Source organism: Neolamprologus multifasciatus, chromosome 7, assembly GCF_963576455.1.
Source record: "Neolamprologus multifasciatus chromosome 7, fNeoMul1.2, whole genome shotgun sequence".
NCBI lineage: Eukaryota > Metazoa > Chordata > Actinopteri > Cichliformes > Cichlidae > Neolamprologus > Neolamprologus multifasciatus.
This window is the reverse complement of record NC_140445.1, coordinates 11519762-11536690: the sequence shown is the minus strand read 5'-3', so window position 1 is coordinate 11536690 and position 16929 is coordinate 11519762. Positions and strand designations below refer to the sequence as shown.

The window sequence follows — 16929 nt, the reverse complement described above, 5'->3', positions numbered from 1 at the left end:
TAGTTGTTTGAACATTTGGCGTCTATGCAGAAATCTTTGTGTATTTTGACACTTGGTATTATGCCATGTCTTCTCTCTACTGTATGTAGAAAGTTCGAGGGATGGCTCTGGATGATGTGGTGGTCCTTAATGTAGATACAAACATGCTTGAAAGCCCCTATGACGACCTCCAAAGCCTTCCCAATGATGTGGTAAGGAACTATAGGACTGCTATCCTGTTGAGAAACAGTTTTATAAAAATTGAGCAACCATTCCAGGTTGAAAGTGTTTTCTAATAACTAAATTTAATACCTTAAGGTTTCTGCTTTGAAAAGTCGACTGAAGAAGGTTTCAGCAACAACAGGAGACTGTGTGGCTCGAGCCTTCCTCAAGAGTCAGGCAGCTCTGTTCGGCAGCTACAGGAGTGCGCTGCAGATTGAGTCGGTCAGTGCACGAACTAGATCACAACCATGAATGTAGCAAAGATATAATATGTGAAGCACTCAAACTGCTCCAATCTAAACTGTTAGTTTAAGTAACAGGACCATTCAAGTAAGGTCAATGTTCAAGGTATTTCTTGCACGTATTAAATCAAATGAAAGCTGTTGCTTACCAAACTGGACTGTGCACTGTAAATTGCAGTCAGCATGTCTGCTTTGGGTGTGAGGCAGGAAGTGCTGATCTGTTGAAGCCATCATCTATTGTGCTCTAGTACCACAATTCACTGTGGCTACAAGTAGATAAAGTGCAGTCTCCATTTTAACCCAGCGGACTGAGGAATATGAACATGTGGTACTCATGATAATTATTAAAAAAATGAGAAGGAAGAACAAAAGTCCTCATCATCATAGACAGTATAGAAGTTTGATATAAAATATAATTGTTTTATAGTGTCTATGGTCATCATTTACCTAACTTTAACTTCAGTTTTTTTTTTTCTTTTATTTTTTGTCAAGATGTTATACAAGTTTGTACACATTATATACATCTTATATGTGATTAGATTTCTCCAAGCATTTTAGCTTTTCTTTTAAAACAAAGAGCAAATTAAAATATGCAAAACGTCATACAAACACAAGAACAGAAAGCAAAAAAAAAAAGGGAGGGGTGCTGTGACTAAATTAAATAATAATAAATATCAAATCTTTTCAACTTAGTCACAGCATCTAGCAAGAAGGGAAAAGAAAACCAAGATCTCAGTTTGCTGGGGGGATAGGTTAAGAGGTGTCATTGGAACTCCAAATATGGCAATTAGAGGGTCTCTTCTGATCTGGATTTCAAAAACTCCTGAAAATACAGAAAAGAAATCGCTCCAGAATCTGTGCAAACTTGGATAGAAGAAAAACATATGACTTAGGTTACAATGTGAGGTTTGACATCTGTCACACTTGTCTAGAACTGAAGGAAAGATTTTAGATAAATGGGAATTTGAAAAATTGACTGTTTAAAACTTCAAACTGTACAAGCCATAACCTAGCACATGGTGTACTTGAAAGTATGGCGAGAATCACATTATCCCACCATGATTCAAACACTTCAGCACCTAATTGACGCTCCCACACAGTTCGGATTTTACCTGATGAGTCAGATTCAGTTGCCATAAGTGTATGATATATATTAGATAGAGTTCATTTCTGATTAGGCCTAAGAACCAGAAGGTCAACACATGATGGGTCAGCAGGGAGAATTTGGAAAATTTGGAAACAGTGATGAAATACAGTGTCTAATTTAAAAGCAGAGAAACAAGAGAAGGAGGCAGGTTACATTTTGGGGACAGCTCTGAAAAGCTAAGAAAGACATTCTCTTTGTGAAGGGCTTGCATGGTTTTTATGCCTGTTTTATGCCAGATCAAATAAGTGGCATAGGTGGTGGCAGGGGGGAAATGATGATTTCTTAACAACAGTGTTCTGCTAGAGGAAGATATGAATTTATAATGAGATCTAAACTGAGACCAAATCTTAAGTGTAGAGAGCACTATGGGATTTAAAGTAACAGAAGATTTAGTTTAATAGTTTAATAATAGATAAGAGAGGTGGGTGAAAAAGGTGGAAACGATTGAATGTCAAGTTTACACCAGATCAGATCTGGTGAATTTAGGCAGTAAGTGAATTTACGTTTAAGTATGTGAAGACCAGTAATCCATCAAAAATTTTGGTAGGGAAAGATCTCCATTAGAGGTGAACTTTTACAATAGAGAGAGCCCTTCCACAGAAAAGAAGAAACCATCTGGTCTAAGGACTTAAAAAACTGTTTGGACAGAAATAGGGGAATATTATTTCCCCTGACATAAAAAGAGAAACCTGGGTAGCACATTCATTTTGATAACATTAATCCTGCCTATTGGTGACAAAGGGATAGCAGGGGGCTCTAATTTTCAGAAAACTGTGAAGGCAAAGTACGTGTAATATTAATTCCAAGCACTTAAACCCTGAGGGGCTGAGCTTGAAAGGAATGTCAGATGTCAGTCACCATAGGATGGACTAAATTTGGTTTCTTTGCTCCTTTATGTAAGACATTACTTTATAAATGCAGTGATGTGAAAAAGAAAACAATGTGATTATGGCATCTTGTGAAACTTTTTTTTCCACATCCCTGAGTTATACACTATTATAAAGTACTGTGACAGTTGGTATCTTTTTTCTGCATTCTAGGAAGAACGTATAACATTTAATGAAGAAACCTTTCTAAACCATCGGTCGAGTGCCATGAGACAGTTCCTTCAGAATGCCATTCAGCTGCAGTTCTTCAAACAGGTATTTATATGCTTACACCCCTCACTGTGTCTCTGTGCCTAACCCTAAACATTAGCCTACTAACCTTTACCTGTACTGGCACAATGTCTTCATTGTGAAAGTGTAAAGATAAAATAAAAATAAATACATTTTACTATAAAAGGCCACACGCACACATATGTGCACACACACACACAGCTTCCTTTTGCTGGCTCATGTGTTTTGGTTTGACCTGTAGTTCATTGACGGCCGCTTGGACCTGCTGAACTCAGGCGAAGGTTTTAGTGACATCTTTGAGGAGGAGATCAACATGAGTGAATATGCAGGTCAGTATTCACTGGAATACTATTTATGCTCTGTAATAGGATATGAAATTTCCTCATCTAGTATCCAGTATTCAACTTGCTTGATGCTGTGTATTTTTGTTTCCCCCCCACAGGCAGTGACAAAACCTACCACCAGTGGTTGTTCACTGTAAAGGTAAGCACATCTGAATACTAAGATTAGTTTCTTAACCAAGTTGTATCCATAAAATCAAAGGGGTTAAGAGGGTAATCCCTCAACCTGCACTGCACTCTTCAGCTGTAGATATTATTGAAACATGTAAACATATGTCATCTCAATGATCTTGTTTTGTTAGAAGGAAAAAGAAGCATTCAAGAAGTTTTTAAATTATATATTTTACTTATAGTCAAAAGCTTATAAATCAAGAGTAAAATTTTACCCATCTGTTGACAACAGCTGTTTGCTAAGATAGAAATCATGGAAATTTTGAAAATTCAGCATCTAATGGAATTAATTTTAAAAATAAATGGCTCCAGAGGGTTGAACATGTAGGTTTTTTGGCAATTGTATCAATTTTTGAAATATTGTTTCAGTTATCTGCTATGCTGTTAGGTCATGGTCTCACACACCAGCACAAATCTCTGTCGTTATGAGGAGAGACAGAATGCCACTTTTTTTTGGTATTTACTGTCATGTCAGAAGAAAAGTAAGTCTAAGTCAACATGTGAAACGTGTGAAAAACACTACATATATCCCATGATTCAATAACTTGCATAGCCACTTTTAGCAGTAACTTGAAATAATTGTTTTCTGTATAAATTTTTCAGCTTCTCTCTTTTGGAATTTGTGCCCATTTTTTTTGTGCAACATTCCAGGTTTTATTTACACAGAGTGCTTTAGTCAGGTTGAGGCCTGGACTTTGACTAGGCCAGTGCAGCAACTTGATTCTTTTCTCTTACAGTCATGCTGTTGTAGATTTGGTGGTGTACTTGGGATCATTGTCATATTGGATAACCAAGTTTTCAAGTCAGTTCAATTTTATTTATATAGCATCAATTCACGACAACAGTGGCCTCAAGGCGTTTTATATTGTAAGGCAAAGACCCTACAGTAATATAGAGGAAACTGAGAGAAACTCAACAATTAGAACCCTCCCCTTCGAGCAAGCACTTTGGTGAAAGTGGGAAAGAAAAACTCCCCTTTAACAGGAAGAGATCTTCAGCAGAACCAGGCTCAGGGATGGGCGGCCATCTGCCAAGACCGCTTGGGGGTGAGATGATGAAGACAGTACAGAGACATGCTGTGGAAGAGAGCCAGAGATTAATAATACTTAATGATTAAATGCGGAGAGGTGTATAAACACATCGTGTTGTCTGATTCTGCAAATAGACAATGATATGTTGCATTCACTCCTTTATTCTAATCACTTTGTTCTATGTGCTTCAGTGCTTTATATAATTGTAGGTGCTAATATATACAAATAAAAATACAGCAGGTATAATAAGTATTGAACACATCACCAATTTTCTAAATAAATATATTTCTAAAGATGCTGTTGGCATAAAATTCTCACCAGATGTTGGTAGCTATCCATTCAATTCACACATGCAAAGAAATCAAATCATAGATTATTACACAATGTCCATAAATTGTGTAATAATACGAAATAACGCAGGGAAAAAGGACCAAGCACGTGAAGAAAGGTAGGTGAAAAAAATCATGACACCAGCTGAAATTCATCAGTAATTAAAAGCTGCCACTTAGTGCAAAATAATATCAGCTGTTTTTGTCCTAAGTGATGGGTTATAAAAAAGATGTCTCATTACCAAGGTGTCACACAAGAAACATCTCATATGAGAACAAAATTGAATGTTTTTGCCATAATACACACCATAGTTTGAAGTCAAAAGGTACTGCATACTGGTTTTAAGGATTTTGATTGGAGTTTGAGAACTTTGATGATACTGGTTCAACTAAAAATTAATCGTAATATATATAAATATATAACATTTTTGTTTGTTTTGCAGAAAGGTGGTGGAGCCATCTTCAACACAGTGAAGACCAAAGCAAACCCAGCCATGAAGACAGTTTATAAATTTGTGAGCACTTTAGTGACTTTTGAAATTTCTTCCATGTATCAGCTGTTAATATTAATCCCCTGTGTTACAATATGAGCTAACATGGTGATCAACCATATCAGCAACAAACCTTGTGTGTTACAAAGCTATATTGTTTCAAGGTTTAATTAACAGAGCTCCTCTGAAAAGTATAAAGGATCTGTGAGCATGAGGTGTCTACGTGGGTGATACTCTGCACCTTCATTCTTATTTACGTAGTTTCACTGTGTAGATGAGACTTGCCTCAACTTTCCTTTGAAATGTAAGAATCTTAAGAAGATGTAAATACATTCACAATGGCAATGACCTATGCGTGCTTATGTGTTCAACAGGCCAAGGACCATGCAAAAATGAGGATCAGAGAAGTCAAGAGTCGGTTGAAGCAAAAGGTATTGATTTGTTTTCCTGCTCTGAATCATTTGGGAGTTTTAATCATGAATTATAATGATGGCTTCCCTAACCTGTCATTTTTGACCCTATGGCCTTCCAGCCACAGCATGCAGCCTCTGTCCTTCTTTTCCTTCTCTGCCACCACTACTTTCACCTTTGTTAACTTTTCTTCTTCCTGTGTCGTCCCCCCCCCCCCCCCCCCCCCACCACCACCACCACCACCACCACTGCAGGAGCAAGCAGAGAATGGACTCTCCACTGAGGGGTCAGCAGTGACTGATGATGACAGCACAGCAGGATTTGCCACCTCCACTGGTGCAGCTAGAAGCAACAGGTCACTGCAAAACTGGGAAGACAGTCGGCCAGTCACTATGCACTTGGGACAGGTGGGCAAAAAGGATGTGACAATGTAAAAACGCTAAAAACGTTTCATATGAAACACTTATGTCATAGCACACCTGAAATGCTATGTCTTAGGGGGATTTAAATCTGGTCTGTTAAAATAGCATTATTCTGTTTGTAGCATTATATTTGATTGCATTTCCCAGTACAAAAATATGAGACTGATATTGTATATTGTAATTATTTAAATTTGGAAAAAAATATTAAAATGTGCCCGCAAAGCACTATCTACGTTCCAGAGTAGATAAGCTGACGTGTGTAATTATTTTTTAAACTATATACAATCATGGGCTGTATTATTAGGTACACCTGTACAGCTATTCATTGCAAATATTTAAGAAACGGCTTATGGGTGGCAAAGTGGTTCATTTACAAATTGGAAGGTTGTTTGAATGATGGAATCAGGGATCTACTAAGGATTGCCTCTGATGGATCCATTAGTCTGTCTGTATGTGAATGTTTGAAAGCACTTGGGCACAGGAAAAAAAGTCCTGTGAAGTATGGAGTTGTATAGAAGAGAGGGCAATGGACTAACCAGATTGATTAACACAAAGTGAAAGGAAGTCTGAAGAGCAGAGAAGAAGTGTACTGGTCCCAGTTTTCAAGAATTCAGTTCAGTTTCAGTTTTATTTATATAGGGCAAAATCACAACAGAAGTTGCCTTAAGGTGCTTTACATTGTAAGGTAAAGACCCTACAATAATACAGAGAAAAAACAGAAAATCCCAATAATCAGATGACCCCCCCTGTGAGCAAGAACTTTGGTCAGTGAGGAAAAAATGTAAAGGGAGAAAGGTAGGACAAGGACACATTGTGGAAGATAGCCAGAGATTAATAGTAACTAATATTAAATACAGAGTGGTATATAAATACACAGTGACTGGAAAACATGACATAAAACAGAACAAAGGTAATGGGCAGAGCTGTAGTAACTATAGAGTGGAAATAATAATGAGCTATGAGCTAAAGCTATTGGAAAGAGTTGTTCCGCGAAACGGCAAGGTCGCGAAAGGTGAACCGCGTTATAGCGAGGGACCACTGTATATATGCGCACACACACATATATATTAGGGGTGCAACAATACACAAAATTCACGGTTCGGTTCGATACTTTGGTGTCACGGTTCAATATTTTTTCGATACAAAAAAAAATGTTCATGCCTTTTTAATTTGTCATTTATTAAAATTATAAATATATATTTTAACTCAAAAGTACAGTTTTTAAATTTAATGTTGCTGGAACAACAAAGTAATAAAAAAATAAATCTATCTGATTGAGAAATCACTCATCTTTGGAAAAGAGAGTTTATTACATAGAAATGTCTCTTTCCAAAATAAAAGCTATACTATACGCTTCTTCTGGGCTATATTCTCAGCAGCATATTAAACATATCAGGTCCCCATGAGGAGAATCATGTGCTAATGGCTGTCTAAATGGCTCGGGTAAAGTTTGTAGCATGCGTGCTTGTTGTTTTTGTCTGTTTCCACTTGTCTTTGCACTAGGATGATGTCGGAGTAAATGTGCAGTCATATTCGTTGTGTTCCCACTAGTGCTGTCAGCGTTAATCTCGTTGAAATGACATTAACGCCACAACATGGCAAATCTCTGTTAACGAGCTACCGCGGATCGCCCCGTGCGTGGGGCTGGACGCCGTCAACACGTTAACGAGCAAACGCAGTAGTTCCCACCAATGTAATTGAGCATTGCGTGGCACATCCAACATACTGTTTTACTTTTGTCCATGACGCGCTTACCTTCAGGGTCATACTTCACATGAAAACCAAAATAGTTCCAAACGCCAGATTTGAATGAGGGTGGGGGAGGTTCAATTTGCCATGTTGCAACGAGAGCTTAACTTCTGTCTCGCTAGCTTGCCCTGCGCTCAGTGAATCTGCGTTCGACTACTCTGCCTAGGCCGCACTGTCGAGCGCAGATCCACTGAGCGCTCAACACAGACAGCATCGTCAGAAGGAAAGTTGATCAAATAAATTAAAAATGTTGTATTGTTCGATACATATGCGTACCGAACCGAAAGCACTGTATCGAACGGTTCAATATCAATACGAGTATTGTTGCACCCCTAATATATATATATATATATATATATATATATATATATATATATATATATATGTATGTGTATATATATATATGCATGTGTATATATATATATGTATGTGTATATATATATATGTATGTGTATATATATATGTATATATGTATGTGTATATATATGTATGTGTATATATATATATATATATATATATATATATATATATATATATATATATATATATGTATGTGTATATATATATATGTATGTGTATATATATATATATATATATATATATGTATATATATGTGTATATATATATATATATATATATATATATATATATATATATATTAGGGGTGCAACGATACTCGTATCGATATCGAACCGTTCGATACAGTGCTTTCGGTTCGGTACGCATATGTATCGAACAATACAACATTTTTAATTTATTTTATCAACTTTCCTTCTGACGATGCTGTCTGTGTTGAGCGCTCAGTGGATCTGTGCTCGACAGTGCAGCCTAGGCGGAGTAGTCGAACACAGATTCACTGAGCGCAGGGCAAGCTAGCAGACAGAAGCTAAGCTCCTTGCAACATGGCAAATTGAACCTCCCCCACCCTCATTCAGATCTGGCGTTTGGAACTATTTTGGTCTTCATGTGACGTATGACCCTGAAGGTAAGCGTGTCATGGACAAAAGTAAAACAGTATGTTGGATGTGCCAGCAATGCTCAATTGGTGGGAACTAGTGTGTTAGCGCAGTTAGCTCGTTAATGTGTTGACTCTTCCAGCCCCACTCATGAGGCGATCCGCGGTAGCTCGTTAACGGAGATTTGCCGTGTTGTGGTGTTAACGTCATTTCAGATTAACGCTGACAGCACTAGTGGGAACACAACCAATATGACTGCACATTTACTCCGACATCATCCTAGTGCAAAGACAAGTGGAAGCAGACAAAACAAGCACGCATGCTACAAACTTTACCCGAGTCATTTAGACAGCCGTTAGCACATGATTCTCCTTATGGGGACCTGATATGTTTAATATGCTGCTGAGAATATAGCCCAGAAGAAGCGTATAGTATAGCTTTTATTTTGGAAAGAGACATTTCTGTAATAAACTCTCTTTTCCAAAGATGAGTGATTCCTCAATCAGATACAGGGCTCGCAAAATCGCTAGCCCGACGTCCTGGGGCTTTTTTCCAGTCGGGCTACCAAAATCTATCTCTGCCCTGCCCGTCGGGCTATCGTAGGAAGGAAAAATATATGTCAATGCTTTTGCATTCTTTCGGAAATGTAGCTGGGTAATTATGTCATTGGCATCGGCCACTGTCAATATGTGACATACTGAAATCGCGTTTGAATTTGCGCTTGTTTTTTGCTTTCACTTTGCAATCGCGTGAACTGTGTATAGAAAGCGACAGTACTGATTGGTGAGTGATGATAATTTGCACCAATTCCTCTGACATCATCTTATCAATCGTTAGTTTACTATGCAAACATGACAAGTGAAATCTCCCGCAGCTTAAACATGTGAGAGGTTGATCGCGCAGAGAATCGCTGAGCGTTATGTTAGTGCGTGTGTAAAAGCAGCAGGATATATATTTTAGTTCTGCTGAGCCAAATAAGACAGGTCAGGGTGAAGAAGTGACAAAACGGAAAAGTTATGACAAATCAGACTATAAGGCAAAAAGAAAGTGCAGCTTTATGGTTTCATGGACAAAAGAATTTCTGTGGCTGCAATATGACGAGCTAAATAACCAGAGCTGCACATAAGTCGTCCGCAGGTGCGCATTCGCTGTCAAAATAAAAACCCGCACAAGATAAGAAGTTGCAACGCGTGTTTGCGTACATAAGATTTTCAGGAGGAGGACAGACATTTGTTTAAAACTCTTAAAGACGTCGAAGAAGCTCCTTTAAGCAATTACTGTGATGTTCCTCCACCTCCAAAGAAATGTCAGAAGGAGTCCGAACCACAAAAGAAGTGCGTATTCTCGGAAAAGTGGTTGCAGGAGGTGAGCTGGCTTCAAACAAATGATGAACGCACAGAGATGTGGTGCAGAATGTGCCGTGAAAATTTAATAAATGACAAATTAATAAAAAGGCATGAACATTTTTTTTGTATCGAAAAAATATCGAACCGTGACACCAAAGTATCGAACCGAACCGAACCGTGAATTTTGTGTATCGTTGCACCCCTAATATATATGTGTATATATATATATATATATATATATATATATATATATATATATATATATATATATATATATGTGTATATATATATATATATATATATATATATATATATATATATATATATATATTAGGGGTGCAACAATACTCGTATTGATATTGAACCGTTCGATACAGTGCTTTTTGTAGCCAAGCATCTCACTGATCACTACTGCCGTATTGTAGATCAGCTTGTTAGTGTCGGTAATCGTGGTTGTAGGTATTGTCCGTAGTGCTGCATTAACATCCTCTAGCAGACCTTCTGAGGGTACTTCACGTAATCTTGGTAACCGGCTTCGGGTCCAGTAACCATCACAGTGGCAGATATCCAAGAAAGGGTCTCCAGTATGAAGAGTTGGACAGCACCAGGGCTCGACATGGTTCACGCCTACTGGCTAAAGAAGCTGACTGCACTCGACGAGCGTCTGGCAGCACAAATGAACCAGCTGCTAGTTAACGAGGGACACCCGGAATGGCTAACCGAAGGTCGGACGGTCCTGATCCCCAAGGACTCCAAGAAGGGACCAGTCCCCTCCAACTACCGACCAATAACCTGCCTCAGTACTACATGGAAGCTCCTGTCAGGCATCATATCGGCTAAGATGAACAGGCACATGGGTCAATACATGAGCGGGACACAGAAAGGAATTGGCAAGAATACCAGAGGCGCAAAACACCAGCTACTGGTAAACAGAACATTCAGCCGAGACTGCAAGACCAGACTGACCAACCTGTGCACTGCCTGGATTGATTACAAGAAGGCCTATGACTCAATGCCCCACAGCTGGATACTGGAATGCCTAGAATTGTACAAGATCAATGGGACCCTAAGAGCCTTCATCAGGAACTCAATGGGGATGTGGCGTACAAAACTAGAGGCCAACTCCACGCCCATAGCACAAGTCACCATCAAGTGCGGGATCTACCAAGGAGATGCTCTGTCCCCACTGCTGTTCTGCATAGGCCTGAACCCCCTCAGTGAGATCATTAACAAGACTGGCTACGGATACCGACTACGGAACGGAGCAGTTGTCAGCCACCTCCTGTACATGGATGACATCAAGCTGTATGCCAAGAGTGAACGAGACATCGATTCACTGATCCACACTACCAGGCTATACAGCAATGACATTGGAATGTCGTTCGGACTGGAGAAGTGTAGTCGGATGGTAACAAAGAGAGGGAAGGTAGTCAGAACTGAGGGGATTGAACTACCAGAAGGCAATTGCAGACATAGAGGACAGTTACAAGTACCTGGGGATCCCGCAGGCGAATGGGAACCATGAAGAGGCTGCTAGAAAAGCTGCAACCACCAAGTACCTGCAGAGGGTCAGGCAAGTCCTGAGGAGTCAGTTGAACGGTAAGAACAAGATCTGGGCCATCAACACGTACGCCCTGCCCGTGCACCACAGTCCAGGATGAGACAACGAACATCCAAGAATACATCACGAAGATGGCCCCAACTGACAGCGTGCTCAGTGAATACCTCAGGCAGCAGAAACCCAAGAAAGAGGAGGGAGACGAGGAACCATCATGGAAGGACAGGCCCCTGCATGGTATGTACCACCGGCAGATAGAGGAGGTGGCTGATATCCAGAAATCCTACCAGTGGCTGGACAAAGCTGGACTGAAAGACAGCACAGAGGCACTAATCATGGCAGCACAAGAACAAGCTCTGAGTACAAGATCCATAGAGGCTGGGGTCTATCACACCAGGCAAGACCCCAGGTGCAGGCTGTGTAAAGATGCCCCAGAGACAATCCAGCACATAACAGCAGGGTGCAAGATGCTAGCAGGCAAGGCATACATGGAACGGCATAACCAAGTGGCCGGCATAGTGTACAGGAACATCTGTGCCGAGTATAACCTGGAAGTCCCGAGGTCAAAATGGGAAATGCCCCCAAGGGTGGTGGAGAATGACCGAGCTAAGATCCTGTGGGACTTCCAGATACAGACGGACAAAATGGTGGTGGCTAACCAACCGGACATAGTGGTGGTAGACAAACAGAAGAAGACGGCCGTAGTGATCGATGTAGCGGTTCCGAATGACAGCAATATCAGGAAGAAGGAACACAAGAAGCTGGAGAAATACCAAGGGCTCAGAGAAGAGCTCGAGAGGATGTGGAGGGTGAAGGTAACGGTGGTCCCCGTGGTAATCGGAGCACTAGGTGCGGTGACTCCCAAGCTAGGCGAGTGACTCCAGCAGATCCCGGGAATAACATCGGAGATCTCTGTCCAGAAGAGCGCAGTCCTGGGAACAGCTAAGATACTGCGCAGGACCCTCAAGCTCCCAGGCCTCTGGTAGAGGACCTCTGGTAGAGCTTGAAGGATAAACCGCCCGCTGGGTGTTATATATATATATATATATATATGTGTGTGTATATATATATGTATATATGTGTGTGTATACATATGTGTGTATACATATATGTGTGTATATATATATATGTGTGTATACATATGTGTGTATACATATATGTGTGTATATATATATATGTGTGTATACATACATATGTGTATACATACATATGTGTATACATACATATATGTATATATATACACACAGTGGCTTGCAAAGTATTTGGCCCCCTTGAACTTTTCCACATTTTGTCACATTACAGCCACAAACATGAATCAATTTTATTGGAATTCCACGTGAAAGACAAATACAAAGTGGTGTACACGTGAGAAGTGGAACGAAAATCATACATGATTCCAAACATTTTTTACAAATAAATAACTGAAAAGTGGGGTGTGCGTAATTATTCAGCCCCCTGAGTCAATACTTTGTAGAACCACCTTTTGCTGCAATTACAGCTGCCAGTCTTTCAGTGTATGTCTCTACCAGCTTTGCACATCTAGCGACTGAAATTCTTGCCCATTCTTCTTTGCTAAACAGCTCCAGCTCAGTCAGATTAGATGGACAGCGTTTGTGAACAGCAGTTTTCAGATCTTGCCACAGATTCTCGATTGGATTTAGACACCAGACAGGTCAGGGATAAAGTTATTGAGAAATTTAAAGCAGGCTACAAAAATATTTCCCAAGCCTTAAACATCCCACGGAGCACTGTTCAAGCGATCATTCAGAAATGGAAGGAGTATGGAATGCAAAACGCTATGTGTGGCGGAAAACTAACACCGCACATCACTCTGAACACACCATCCCCTCTGTCAAATATGGTGGTGGCAGCATCATGCTCTGGGGGTGCTTCTCTTCAGCAGGGGCAGGGAAGCTGGTCAGAGTTGATGGGAAGATAGATGGAGCCAAATACAGGGCAATCTTGGAAGAAAACCTCTTGGAGTCTGCAAAAGACTTGAGACTGGGGTGGAGGTTCACCTTCCAGCAGGACAACGACCCTAAACATAAAGCCAGGGCAACAATGGAATGGTTTAAAACAAAACATATCCATGTGTTAGAATGGCCCAGTCAAAGTCCAGATCTAAATCCAATCGAGAATCTGTGGCAAGATCTGAAAACTGCTGTTCACAAACGCTGTCCATCTAATCTGACTGAGCTGGAGCTGTTTTGCAAAGAAGAATGGGCAAGGATTTCAGTCTCTAGATGTGCAAAGCTGGTAGAGACATACCCTAAAAGACTGGCAGCTGTAATTGCACAAAGTATTGTAGAACCACATAATTACGCACACCCCACTTTGCAGTTATTTATTTGTAAAAAATGTTTGGAATCATGTATGATTTTTGTTCACCTTCAAACGTGTACACCACTTTGTATTGGTCTTTCACGTGGAATTCCAATAAAATTGATTCATGTTTGTGGCTGTAATGTGACAAAATGTGGAAAAATTCAAGGGGGCCAAATACTTTTGCAAGCCACTGTGTATATATACACAATATATGTATAACAATCTATATCTATCTTTCTTTAGATAGTGGTACATTATTTGTATTTCTGACATTAAAATTTCTCCTTTCTCTCCTATTTCGTCATGTCCACAGGCTCGGCCACCAGTGCTGTTGAAAAGACCAAGCAGCAATCTGAGTCTGGAAAGCAGCATTGACCAGTAAGCATACTTTATTTATAAACAGCAAATTCCACTGTTTTTGAGTTTGTTCAGTCAAGAGATAATGTTAATGTTCCCTTGTTGGATAAGGTAGTGGATAAATTGTGGGCCTAAAGGATTCAAACAACATGTGGGTTTCTTTAACCTTGTTAATATCTACAATCAACATACCTGGACACTTCTAAATTCATCATATTAAAATGGGTCTCCATATATAATCCACATATAAACTGATAATATAATCTCAGCATCCACCTGCCATGACCGGTGGGGGTAAATGGAGATAGACGAGACAAAAGACATGCTGTGGAAGAGAGCCAGAGATTAATAATAACTCATAACTAAGGGTGGGTTCAAGGCCTCCTGATCCAACCCTAACTATAAGCTTTGTCAAAACAAAAAAGTCTTAAATCTAATCTTGAAAGTAGAGAGTGTCTGTGTCCCTAATCCAAGCTGGGAGCTGGTTCCACAGAAGAAGGACCTGCAACCGGAAGGCTCTCCCTCCCATTCTACTTTTAAATATCCTAATAACCACAGGTATACCTTCAGCCTGAGAACGAAGTGCTCTATTGGGATAATAGGGTACCATGAGGTCTTTAAGTTAACAGGATATTTCTAATTTTAGAGAGATTACACAAATTGAAGAAAGCAGTTCTACATATTTGTCTAACATGGTGCATTGAACAACATATCCTGGTCAAAAGCGACTCGACTAAGAGTATAATTGGAATGTTTGTTTGGTACCACTGAAAGATATTGATGATGGTGAAACAGTTGTTCTGTACTGCTGTAGTGAATTAGACACAAATCAGACTCCCTTCAATTGCCTCTTGGTGCATCACTCACAATTCAGACAAATCAATACATTTTGTGATGGGTGTTGGTGCACCCCTTTAGCCCCTATGTCTGAAATAAACTGTTTTAAACCACCTTTCTTCTGATTGGCTACACTGTGTAAACAGATATTTTGAACATTAGGTGGAAGGGATTTCTGTGATGCCTATATAAGTACATCCCCCCTTTTTGACATCATAAAGATGGAGCAATAGGACAGAAGCTGTGTGTACCATTACAGGAACAAGATTTGCATCATTGGAAATCAGAAAAAATTAAGGATTTACTTGAAGGAGTGCCAAAAATTTGGATTATTTTCTTTTTCAACAAACCCTTTGCCCATTCAAATCAATAATTGAATACTCTTATATAACTTAAATTGAGCAACAAAATAATAAGAAACTAGAAAACTTCTCATTCTAATTCTTCTAATTTCTCTTCTTAATGTGCCTCTTGCTTTCTGCCCCCTGTGTAATGAACTGTGTATTTTCTGTTGTCTTTCCTCTTGTCACCGTAGCCCTGTCCGTCCTACTCGTCACTACACAGTCTTTCTGTCTGAGGATTCGTCTGGAGATGAGCTCCAATACGACAATGAGTCCATCTCTGGGTTTCCTGACAGCTTTTTCTTCTCGGTCCCTTTTGAGTGGTCGCCTCTGTATGCATTTCCATGATTGACTTTGCACTGTTTGGTTCATTAACAAGCCTTTCTTATTCCTTTTCTCTTTCAGTAATTGTGGGCATGTCTGTGCATAGCTACTTTTAAAGCTGTACATTTGGATAGGTTCTTGGATAGGGACATTTGTAGATTGTTTTGTTTCCCTAATCGTACTAATTGTAAACCAATGTTCTGTTGTTGGTACGGGCTTATGAAACCTGGGATCTAAACTAAGTTCAACATACCCAGGATATCTTTCAATTATCGGGGTGGAAAATTGGTGACAAGGATAAGTGGTCATACGTTGTTGAGGGTTGTTATCAACTCAAGGGTGAAAGGGGTGGTGTGGGAAGCCTCTGACCAATCACAAATGGGTGTTCCACAGATCATATGACTTCTCTTTCATAGAAAATTATCCCTGTGAGTGCAACCTACCCCAGAGATGTTATCTAATGGTGGTTAAAGATCTCTAAAGAAATTAAATGTATACCAGTAAAATGCATTACGGTTGTAAAAAAAACAAACAAAAAAACCCTGTAAGTATACAGATATGGAAACTTCACAAACAAATTTCCCAACCAACTAGGAAAATAAATCCAAGAGCCTTCTTAATCTAAGGTGGCGATGCTTATCACTGTACAGTGATAAGCACAGCTCTTCTTTTACTTCTATGTTAACATGTCTTTTTATTACTGTAGATGCTTTTTTTTAGTACTATTATACTCCATTGATCCATCTATCCATCCATCCATTTTGTAATGATTACCTGGATCAGCTGTTTAACCAGAGATGGCCTGACCTTCCTCTCCCCAATCCTCTACTCCAGGCTTTTTAGAGACAGTGAAGTGTTCAAAGCCATGCAAGGTTAAGCATCCAGGGACCAAAACAGGTTAAAATGAAAAAGCAGAAACGAAAAAAACAGCAGACCCCTGTGGTTCCAACCACAGATCAGTTGGTGGGCCTATGGTAGGACTGGCCTATGTGACTCATTCAGGCTGAGCCTGGGCAGGCTCCATAGGTTAAGGCATGACCACCAGGTGCTCTCAAGTGAGCCCCTCCCCTATGCCTGACTCTAGGGTGGGGTCCCCATAATTATGGTCTGGGTCAGGGGTCAGCAACCTTTAACACCCAAAGAGCCATTTGGACCCGGTTTCCACGCAAAAGAAAACACTGGGAGCCGCAAATACTTTTTGACATCTAAAATGAAGATAACACTGTATATAT

The 16929-nt window shown here is 39.8% G+C and overlaps 1 protein-coding gene across 3 annotated transcripts in view; it reads left to right on the top strand.

Annotated features, from left to right (window-relative positions):
- The window catches only part of dennd1a (DENN/MADD domain containing 1A), a 44988-nt gene that overhangs the window by 16772 nt on the left and 11287 nt on the right, over nucleotides 1-16929 (top strand). For 2 of the 3 annotated variants that reach the window (XM_085167580.1, XM_085167578.1), the window contains 10 exons: nucleotides 90-191; nucleotides 298-423; nucleotides 2631-2732; nucleotides 2950-3037; nucleotides 3151-3191; nucleotides 5024-5095; nucleotides 5446-5502; nucleotides 5737-5889; nucleotides 14152-14216; nucleotides 15568-15705. In XM_085167580.1, coding sequence (XP_085023706.1) covers nucleotides 90-191; nucleotides 298-423; nucleotides 2631-2732; nucleotides 2950-3037; nucleotides 3151-3191; nucleotides 5024-5095; nucleotides 5446-5502; nucleotides 5737-5889; nucleotides 14152-14216; nucleotides 15568-15705 — 944 coding nt within the window. The remainder of the gene's footprint in view (nucleotides 1-89; nucleotides 192-297; nucleotides 424-2630; nucleotides 2733-2949; nucleotides 3038-3150; nucleotides 3192-5023; nucleotides 5096-5445; nucleotides 5503-5736; nucleotides 5890-14151; nucleotides 14217-15567; nucleotides 15706-16929) is intronic. The other variant, XM_085167581.1, reaches the window with a different exon arrangement.